General features: G+C 35.6%; 1 protein-coding gene across 5 annotated transcripts in view; it reads right to left on the minus strand.

Annotated features, from left to right (window-relative positions):
• Positions 1–10774, minus strand: part of shoc1 (shortage in chiasmata 1) — a 17889-nt gene extending 7115 nt beyond the window's left edge. For 2 of the 5 annotated variants that reach the window (XM_026240459.1, XM_026240455.1), the window contains exons 1-16: positions 9416–10774; positions 9146–9236; positions 8571–8752; positions 8137–8296; positions 7884–7986; positions 7629–7773; positions 7173–7268; positions 6940–7072; positions 5431–5525; positions 5067–5333; positions 4887–4916; positions 4272–4802; positions 1341–1508; positions 1002–1172; positions 827–922; positions 112–287 (exon numbers count right to left, since the gene is read on the minus strand). In XM_026240459.1, the coding sequence (XP_026096244.1) occupies positions 112–287; positions 827–922; positions 1002–1172; positions 1341–1508; positions 4272–4802; positions 4887–4916; positions 5067–5333; positions 5431–5525; positions 6940–7072; positions 7173–7268; positions 7629–7773; positions 7884–7986; positions 8137–8296; positions 8571–8752; positions 9146–9236; positions 9416–9518 (2547 nt within the window). In that variant the 5' untranslated portion in view covers positions 9519–10774. The remainder of the gene's footprint in view (positions 1–111; positions 288–826; positions 923–1001; positions 1173–1340; positions 1509–4271; positions 4803–4886; positions 4917–5066; positions 5334–5430; positions 5526–6939; positions 7073–7172; positions 7269–7628; positions 7774–7883; positions 7987–8136; positions 8297–8570; positions 8753–9145; positions 9237–9415) is intronic. The other 3 variants (XM_026240458.1, XM_026240457.1, XM_026240460.1) reach the window with 3 other exon arrangements.
• Between the last annotated feature and the right edge of the window lie 499 nt (positions 10775–11273).

Consider the following 11273-nt stretch of genomic DNA (forward strand, 5'->3'; position numbering starts at 1 on the left):
TAGAAAAATGAATACAAGACATAGTCAGCCAGATGATGAACATATATGCAAATAAAGTTCAACTTTACATAATGCTGTGTTGTTATTTAGATTAATCTCTGTAAACCTCACTTTAAAGTTGTGGTTAGAATTGGAATTCATCCATGTGTTGATTTGCTCCTGGAGCTCCAAAAGTTTAGGATTGGGTTTTTGTCTCTTCTGACTCAGATACTGCAGCACCTCAAACTTTCTCAACAGCTCATCCAGACAGCTCAGAGCACAGGGTTCCTTCACATTAGCCAGGTAATCTAAAAAAAGGCAGATTTTACAGGTGTGTGAGCTATGATTAAAACACAAATGAGATCTGTTTACGTCAGACAGCAATGTCAAAGAATTTGGCATATTTTAGATGAATAAATCAAAAGTAGGGTAGAAAGTATTTCCCCAATAATAATAGTAATAACACTATTAAAAAATTGAAGGAATTTTACACAAAGTTTCTTCAGCGTTTTAAATCGAACAGTAAATATCTGTTGTGCAGTACTTAGTTTACCAGTTAATTTTATGACATTTTAAAAGATAAAATTTATGTTTTATGCCTTCATTTGATTGCCAGTGTTTTTGATCATGAATTTGTACTGAATCATAAATCCAGAAAAATTATAAGACAAAGCAGAATAAAAAAAAAAAAAAAAACTATTTTCACAGGGCCCAATTGTTTCAAGAAATTCAAAAGTTTCATGAACTCAATTGATTAGATTTTTTTTTTATTATAAAAAAAAAGGTTCCTCTCAGCGATATTAGACCGTTTTCCATGAGACATGAGTGTTTTTTCTCAGATATTTACCAGTGGCTGTGCTGAGGTCACATGTGAGAAGAACATGTTCCTTCAGTGTGACCAGAATATGTAGAAGTGTCATTTCATTGAGCACACTCTCCCCATCTGCCACAAAATGCAAAAACCATCATGTACTGATCTTTGGCTATTTCATATTAATGTGTGAGAAGGTGTCTCCTCTGACTCTGTTCTGTCCGAAGCATCCTCTCTTGCTGCTTTACGAGGAATCTTGTGAGCTCAGAAGACAGAGTACCAAAGTCTCTGTTGTTCAAAGCAGAGATGCCCAGCTCCTGCATTTTACTCAGAGAGGGCAGAGCTAATGCCTGCAGCTCCCTATATGCATCTCTTTGACACTCTACAGGAATAAATACAGAAATATGGCGATTAATTTCTCAAACCAAACAATTAAATGATTATGAATGTACAAAAAAACTTTATTTTTAAATGTTTTAAAAAACATTTAGTATTTTGTGCTTACAATCATTTTCATGCAATATTCAAGATGTGAAGGCAATGATGATACCTGTGGCTTGGACATATACAGTATTGCTGATGGACTCTTGTTTCTCTTCACGGGGAAAGCACGTCTCAGTGGCAATAACATTGCTTTGTGTTTCTGAGATGTGATTCACTGTTTTTATTCTGTTCTCTAGCAAGGCTTTTCCTGTAGAATTCTGGCTCACATTTACCTCTGAAAGAAACTCAAATATTAGACGGAATAAGATACTTATGTTTCAGTCAGTGTGTATAACTAACATAACAAAATATGTCAGGAAAGTCCTCTAAACATTCTGCATTCTGTTCCTTACAAAATGAAATCCAATGAAATCCCAAATAATTAAATCAATTTCCTACCTAAATTTATTTTGCTCACAAGTAATTTCACTTGGATATACAGGTGCTGGTCATATAATTAGAATATCATCAAAAAGTTGACTTATTTCACTATTTCCATTGAAAAAGTGAAACTTATATATTATATTCATTCATTACACACAGACTGATATATTTCAAATGTTTTTTTCTTTTAATTTTGATGATTATAACTGACAACTAAGGAAAATCCCAAATTCAGTATCTCAGAAAATTCAAGAAAAATTCAGAAAATTAGAATATTACTTAAGACCAATACAAAGAAAAGTTTTTTAGAAATCTTGGCCAAACTGAAAAGTATGAACATGAAAAGTATGAACAAGAAAAGTATGAACAAGAAAAGTATGAACAAGAAAAGTATGACCATGTACAGCACTCAATACTTAGTTGAGGCTCCTTTTACCTAAATTACTGCAGCAATGCAGCGTGGCATGGAGTCGATCAGTCTGTGGCACTGCTCAGGTGTTATGAGAGCCCAGGTTGTTCTGATAGTGGCCTTCAGCTCTTCTTCATTCTTGGGTCTGGCACATCACATCTTCCTCTTTACAATACCCCATAGATTTTCTATGGGGTTAAGGTCAGGTGAGTTTGCTGGCCAATTAAGAACAGAGATACCATGGTCCTTAAACCAGGTACTGGTAGCTTTGGCACTGTGTGCAGATGCCAAGGCCTGTTGGAAAATGAAATCTGCATCTCCATAAAGTTGGTCAGCAGCAGGAAGCATGAAGTGCTCTAAAACTTCCTGGTATATGGCTGTGTTGACCTTGGACCTCAGAAAACACAGTGGACCAACACCAGCAGATGACATGGCACCCCAAACCATCACTGACTGTGAAAATTTTACAGTAGACCTCAAGCAACGTGGATTGTGTGCCTCTCCTCTCTTTCTCCAGACTCTGGGACCCTGATTCCCAAAAGAAATGCAAAATTTACTTTCATCAGAGAACATAACTTTGGACCACTCAGCAGCAGTCCAGTCCTTTTCGTCTTTAGATGCTTCTGACGCTGTCTGTTGTTCAAGAGTGGCTTGACACAAGGAATGCGAAACCCGTGTCTTGCAGACGTCTGTGTGTAGTAGTTCTTGAAGCACTGACTCCAGCTGCAGTCCACTCTTTGTGAATCTCCCCCACATTTTTGAATGGGTTTTGTTTCACAATCCTCTCCAGGGTGCGGTTATTCCTATTGCTTGTACACTTTTTTCTACCACATCTTTTCCTTTCCTTCGCCTCTCTATTAATGTGCTTGGACACGGAGCTCTGTGAACAGCCAGCCTCTTTTGCATTGAGCTTTTGTGTCTTGCCCTCCTTGTGCAAGTTGTCAATGGTCATCTTTTGGACAACTGTCAAGTCAGCAGTCTTCCCCATGATTGTGTAGCCTACAGAACTAGACTGAGAGACCATTTAAAGGCCTTTGCAGGTGTTTTGATTTAATTAGCTGATTAGAGTGTTGCATCAGGTGTCTTCAAGATTAAACCTTTTCACAATATTTAAATTTTCTGAGATACTGAATTTGGGATTTCCCTTAGTTGTCAGTTATAATCATCAAAATTAAAAGAAATAAACATTTGAAATATATCAGTTTGTGTGTAATGAATGAAAATAATATACAAGTTTCACTTTTTTAATGGAATTAGTGAAATCAATCAACTTTTTGATGATATTCTAATTATATGCAGTGTTTGGAATAACGGCATTTAAAAGAACGGCGTTAGGTAACGACGTTATTTTTTCAGTAACGGAGTAATCTAACTAATTACTTTTCCCGTCGTTACAATGCCGTTAACGTTACTGAACGTTAAATGCGGTGCGTTACTATGCATTCCGAACGCACCCCTGGCTCACACAGCGAGTAAGGAGGTGGGTTAATAACGAGATAAGCGGTTGTGATTGGCTAAGGCAGAGTCATGTGTTTCATGATAGCCAATCAGAGCCAGTGTTTTTACACACATGCCGGTACACGCGGCAGCGCCAGCGGCGCCAAACACACACACACACACACACACACATGCAACAGCTACACAGAGATTCGCAGCAGTAGCAGAAATGGCGAGTCAGGAGTAACCCGATGAAAAGTTGGCATTTTCAAGGTGGAGATATAAGCATTACTTCAAATTCATTGTGGTCAAAGGCAAGAACGTGCATGTTAGTGTACATGTAATGTGTGACACGCATCTACAAAGCTAGTGGCCAAAAACGCTTTTCTTACAAAGATAATACTAAGTGCAGGATAAAACTCTTGCTGTCTGTTGACGTGCAATAAATATCGAAAGTTATGTACGAACACCTGTCTGTTCTACTCATTTCAACTGACTTGTGAAAACTCTCTGACATATAGCAACTTTTTTTTTTTTTTTTTTTTTTTTTTTACAGTAACGCAAATAGTTACTTTCCCTGGTAACGAGTTACTTTTGTTATAGATTAATTCAGTTACTAACTCAGTTACTTTTTGGAACAAGTAGTGAGTAACTATAACTAATTACTTTTTTAAAGTAACGTTCCCAACAGTGATTATATGACCAACACCTGTATTTTACAATAAGCAAGAAAAGTTGCAATAAAGATTATTAATTATCTCACTGTACCTGCAGCTTCTGGATCGCATCGTTGAGGTTTCTGCATTGGACATTTTTTCTGCATTGTTCTTAATGTCAGAAAAGATGACAAAGGGTTCAGGTCTTCATGAGACAGGACTATAGAATTATTTCTCTTTCTGCCTCTAAAACAGTTTGATAATGGAGATGATTTAGAGATCATATCTTCTCTTCTCTGTTCTGACTGCTTAGGAAGTGTTTGTATATTGGATATCACTTCAATATATTTAACACTGGGCTTCAGTGGAGAAGACTTAGGCATCTCAATCACTTTAGAGATGACGGGTTGCTGTTCTGAAAGACTAATGGAAGAATTCCCCGAGCATCTTTCTGCTGAACTAGACTTGTGTTCTTTTATCTCTGCAGATTTACAGTATCCTCTGGTTGTGTTAATTGTAGAACTGTCTTTAGAACTGTCTTGAGACTCCATTATAAAGAACTTCACAGTTGTACCTCTATCCACCTGTGTAGGTACAGCTGACTGCAGTGGTTTACTCTGGGAAAGGTGAACTGCAGTGGTGCCTTATTTAAAAAACAATCATGATTGGAAAATATATATTTATGTTGTATCTGAATGAGATGATGAGAGAAACTTAAAAAGCTCACCTGCATTTGAAGCACACTTACTCAGCAACTCTGTACAACATTAGAATACAGAACTTAAGAGTAGTATATCATTCTAACAAAATCTTAAAACCATGGATAAAATATTGAAAAAAGATTATTATTGCATTCTGTCTTTTATATAGTATTTTTTAAGGAGACAAATATTGTATTCTGTCTTACCATCTATAAACACAATGGACAGTGGTGAGAATGTTTCATCCACATGTGGCTTTCTCACAGCGCTCTTACAGTCTTCTGTCGACATTTTCTCAGTATAGATGGAGAGATTTCTGAAGACGTTTTCAGGACGCATCACTGTACTGCCAGTGAGGTGAAACTTGCCCATACTGTCTTTGGGTTCTGCAACCTGTTCTATCTCCACCTTCAGGAGTGTGAGAAGCTCTGACAGTGACTGAATGTGGACCAATGGCTTAGCTACCTGTGGTTCTGTACAAAAACACAAAGGAGTTTAAGGGCTGTAAATAAACACACTTCTATAGATGCACACTAAGTTTCTCACATTTTCTACACATTACTACATTACCAGCAAGTAAAAGGCGAGCCATACATTGGGGATGTTTCTCTGCCATCCAAACAGCTTTTTCCATATTTTCACAATCACTGTCTGACATGAAATGCCTAGGAAAAGTACATTATGTATTATTTACTTTATCAAGTATTTTAATATTATGACCGTTACTATCATTGAACCTCAAGTCAACATGAAAATAAAATTTACTTTCTTTATAGACCTTAATCAGGTTAGACACCATTATGAATTTAACATGGAAGAAAACGAAGTTGTGAAGAACAGATTTACAATTTTTACAATGGCACACGTTCTGTAAATGAAGAAAACTTGTTGTAAATGCCATTTCATGATGACTCAAAGAATGAAAACAAAAGTACAACAAGCCTGTACTAGATGTCTTAAAGAAGTGGTTGAGTTATTTTTCTATGCTTGATTATGTTTATGGGGTGCAATCAAACATGCGTTTATGCTGATTAATTATTATTTTTCCACATAATTTACCTCTATTCTACACCACTCTCTCCCTTCTCCTATAAATGCTCTGATGATTTCCTGCTTTTATGAAGCCCCTCCTTGAGAAATATGCAATGGGTTTAGATTGGTGAGCTGGTCCAGTGTGCTGTGATTGGCTAAACTGCCTAGTTGGCACCTAAATGTCCAGCCCCTCACCTCAACGCCATGCGCTCCAGTGTTGTATTATAAACAATTATTAAAATTATTAATTTGAACCAGATCGAGACCCAGAGGATATTAGCGAAGAGAATCACGCAGAACCTGTGCAAGCACGGCTCTTAATGGTATGTTTTTTTGTTTGTTGTTGTTGCATACTTTTAGATACACTGTTATTTGTAAATGCTACTGCTTCTGTTAGCTTCTAATATACAGTTTTATCCTGATTAAAGCTTTAATACTGTACGCCAACCACACACGCATCCATGTGTAACACTTCTCATAGCTATGTGGAAATAAGTGTATAAATGGAACATTTTATTGTTAGCTGAATGAGAGATAGAGAGAGATAGAGAGAGAGATACAGAGTGTGTGCAGAGCAGGGGGACGCGAGGAACAGGATTGAGAACCGCTGCATTAGAACATTGATTTTGATACATGTGAATCCATTAGAATCGTAAGAAGACAGAATTGCGATTCATATATGAATAGATTTTTACGTGCACTCCTAATTTTCTCTTCCTTTTCTCTAAAGCAGCACAACATGGCCTCGTCCCCTTTGCTGCATGTTCCTGGGGGTGGGGTTTATCTGGGGTTGTGATGTCACAAATCCCGGAAGTAACTTTTTTCTAAAATTTTGTAGCCATTAAACTGACATAATTTAAAAAGACGAAATCTCCATTTGCACGGATTTTTCAGCATCGTAGCTTTGCAGATTTTGTTTATGGTCAAACAGCAACATTACACACTAACATTAAGAGTGAAATTGCAATCAACCACCCCTTTAACATATTTAATGCACCAAATATTTACAGCCTTCTCTCCCTGTTATAACAAAAACAACAAACTCACTGCTTATAAACTGATGACAGACTCTCAGCTGACAGATGTCTGCTGGACATACACAGGTCTGGTAGACACGGCGGATGACTAGATGGTGAAAGAAGCAGGTCTAATTCCAGCTCAGCATAAGACCTCAAAGCAACTGGAATGAAAGGTTTTGAAGTCAGTAGAGATTAGAAAAGCAATCTACAGCAGGAACCACTCTTTGTTTGTGATTAAATATGGAAAGCAATTTCCCATACCTGGAGATTGTGGCTCCTTGAAGGTGATGTTAGCAAAGCAGCTTTCAGGCGCTTCCAGGACCTCCAACTCCTCCATGTGTTTATCAGCAGTGGAGACTATTACAATTTAAATATAATTATAAATTGACTTTTATGCAAACTATAACGGCAGCAAAAAGTCACACTGTCTGATTGTGACTGCATTAGATAACAAAATATAAAAGCAAATGGTATTTGCATTTTTCTAGCTATTTATTGGTGTTCGTGCATCAATTGCTTCATTATTTTAAACCTAACAAATGTATAATTTTTTTCTTTCAATCAAATGATTAGCTTATACTTGTTCTTTCTTCTTTAAAATAAATACCTTTGCTTGGATATTTTGTTATCTAATGCAAATGACATTCAGAAATTTTTACCTTTCCAAATACTCTTTGGGGGCATTGTTTCTTTTTTGCTAATTATGGCAAGTTTTACCTTCTTTGAGAAGATCTTTTAAAGGGGAACATTCTTCTATTGGTTCACGGGTGATATTTAGAAAATCCTGAATTTGTTCAAAGGAATAATTGGGCTCTCGTCTAGGAAAGCAGTCCATATGAACTTCAACAGGCAACATCAGAGACTGTTAAGAAATTATAGCTGGTATTTAAAATATACAAACATTTTCATTAGCTGCAAATAGCACGACCAAGAGAGATATTTACATTAACATGATTTAGTTTAGAAGATTACCTCTTCGTTCAGTACTGCTTCTTTTTTGAACTCTTCTGTAGTATTTAAAGCAAACGTGGCACCTGTTACCTTGTCTAACATTGCATCATATGAAGCACAGTGTCTAGAAAGAGGAAACACAGGTGAGTTGAAAATATAATTTCAGGACAATCTGGCATGGTTTCTATCTTCCTCTGTGCCAGGTTACAACTATTTGTTCAATTCTAAGTGAATGATTCTGAGGATTTGTTATGCCTAATCCTTAATGTTGTACCTAAAAATAACCTCTTCTAAGAGATTTACAGATGAGTTGTGAACTGGATCTGAGACGATCATGATGCTCAGCCTCTGAAGCATCCTTTGAAATGGAGGAAGGTGGCCTTTAAATTGCTGAAGAGGGTCACTGAATATCACCTCCTCTGGCAGAGAAAGATCTAAGATTTAGGAGACAAGGACAGAATAACATCTGGATTTTCTATTATGAGCGCATCAAAGTAAAATTCATACTTCTGTTGTCCAAGAACATATAAAGTTAAACTCTTTTTAAAAAAAACTTTAAAAGCAAGCTGTGTGATTTTAAGGTATTTCTAACACAAATCCACCCCTTTTTAATACAATATCACAGTCAGAAATCTATGGATACAGTATAATTGATACAGAAATGAAACAAAAAACGAACTAAATAATACTGAGTACTCCAGTTCTGACCATCACAGCATGTATCTGGTGAACATGGACTAAAACTCTCTTCCCAAGGTGATCTGGTGGTACTGCTCTCAACTCCATCTAGGAGCCAGAGGGCTTCTGTGGTAGAAATACTGCACTGAGAGGCAGGGTTAGAGCTGGGAACCACTTCCTCTTGACCTCTTCCTGTCTGCAACACATTAAACCTAAACACAACATAGTCCAATTTGAAGAATCTACATTTAAATGAACATTTAAACAGCTTATAAAAACTTAAACCATTGCTTCCGAGCTAAAATATGAGTCCTCTATCCATAACAAAACTAATCTCCTCTTAATTTAGAAGAGGAATAGGCACAGACCAAGAACTGTTTACAAGCGAAAACAGTTCTAAACAGATTTGTTGGTGGATTTTAATGTGAGACCACAACACTGTACAGATGTTTTCACTAAAGGAAGCATTTTATGGATTATGATGGACTGGAGGGGTGTGGATTACTTGTGAACTATTGTGAACTATTGAGATTTAATCTGCAGACACAAATACAAAATAAGGTGAGATTGATCGTATCAAAGGACATTACAGAAATGGTTCAAACCTCTCCAAACAGTCACTGAAATGTGTGCTGGCCTTCAAATCATCCACTACAGACCCAGTCACTTGTAGAGTACAAACTGATGTTTTGTTCTCTGTCAAAAATGACACAAATCAATGTTGGTTTGATATCTTTGATTATCACAAATTGTCTCCAGGGCTTATTTATCAACACAGATATCTACAGGACCTTATTTTAAAACCAAAGCTGCTTGTCAATACAATGAAAGCAACTTATTTCATATTCAGTTAAGCACAAACATGGCACACTTACTCCATGGTGCTCTATAAGCTTTGTCCTGCAGGTGTCCGTTGTGTGGGTAGACGTTACTGACCAGCTGGAATGGAACTGGAAGTTCTAACAAGCCAATCATCATTCTGTGTCTGACGGAGGCCTGAAACAGATGACATCTCAATATTTAAAAGTTTCAGAGATTTACAAAGTATTTCTCTGATATTTCTATATCGGGTTGTACCCTTATTCTAGTTTGTATACTTCTAATCACATTTTTTTTCTGTTTTATTTTGTATGCATGCATAATTGTACAACTATTTGCATTTGTATTAAAGTGCATGTATAATGTTAAAAAGTCACTTTAAGATTAACATGGGGTTAACGTTGAGTGATTAATGACAACATTTTCATTTTGTAGAGTAACGTTAACCCTTTAATGTCATTTTATATTGAAACAAAAACATATCAATGTTGTAAAATCAAAAATATTGTTCAGAATACATTAATGGAACCAGTGAAGGAACCATTTATCTATAAAATCTACAATGTTCTCTATTATAGATCAGTGGCGGGAAGAACTCACCTCAGAGATGTAATCAATGGCCTTATACCCCACAGTCATGAAAGTGGCACTTTGTTGGGTTTGACCACAGGAATTCATGTTGAAATCACATCAAAATAGCTTAAAAAATAAACAAAAAGCTAAGAATTTAGAGGATATCCATTAAATCTTGTTGTGGAACAATCTTCACGCGATTGGAGTGCAGTTTCAAGAAGAAGTAACGTACACATTTACACACCTCAGTTTAACGGAATTATGTAAAAAATAATAATAATAATAATAATTTTAATGGGTCTTACTTTGACGTGGCCTGTCAATTCGAATATATCGTGAAATATCGGTTCTGTTGAAATGACGATAGAGTAATTAAATTAATTTAATCAACACAGGACAACAGAGTTAAACCAGTCAGTTGAGCACTTAAAACTAGATATAACAAATCTAAAGTAAAACTGTCTGAGGGGAGACATTACTCACGCGCGCTCTCTCAGTGATTGACAGGCGGAAGCTACACGACGACCACGCCCACCAATAAATTGAATTTAACTTTTGATTCATCATTTGAGCTGATATTTTATTGATTGATTTTTATATATTATTTGAACATTTTATTTATTTTAATTTTGCTAAGAAAGAATTTCCATTATGAAATTCATTCCAGTTTCCACCTAAATACCAGGCCTATATTTACCATAGTAAAACCGCCACCTTTAGACAGGGTTATTGTGGTTGACTAAACGTGAAACCATAGCCGAATTTGTTACTTAAAAAAGAAAAAAAAACTTAAATAAAAACCATAAACTTGTTTTACTTCAGCAGCTAGTATAGGCAACATTTCAAATTTTTATTTCCCACTGAAATAAAAATAAATAAAAACCTGTATACATACAACAACAATAATAATAATAATAATAATAAAAATAATAATAATAATAAAATAACCTACTAAAAATGACCAAAAAATAATAATTTAACAAAAAAGTAAATATAAAAATTAGACTGTAAATATTAATAAAACTATGAAAGTATCTTAATGATGCTAAAAGAGCGCTATTAAATTTAATTAAGACGCCATATTGATTTCTTATGATAATTACTGTGGTGCAATAACATTTTATAATTTAATTTATTGTTTCATGGAAATCAGGAGCCTGTATTTAATAAAGAGATGTGTGTATGCTATTGTTTTATGTATTTTCTAACAATTGAAAACATGTACTATTTACTAAGCATTTACTAATATTTTAATATTCCAGACACACGTTTTATACATACTGAAGAATAGTGGTAGTGCACTGCCATCTAAAGGACAGATTATTGATGCTTGGATCATGA

Source organism: Carassius auratus, linkage group LG30F (genome assembly GCF_003368295.1).
Source record: "Carassius auratus strain Wakin linkage group LG30F, ASM336829v1, whole genome shotgun sequence".
Taxonomy (NCBI): domain Eukaryota; kingdom Metazoa; phylum Chordata; class Actinopteri; order Cypriniformes; family Cyprinidae; genus Carassius; species Carassius auratus.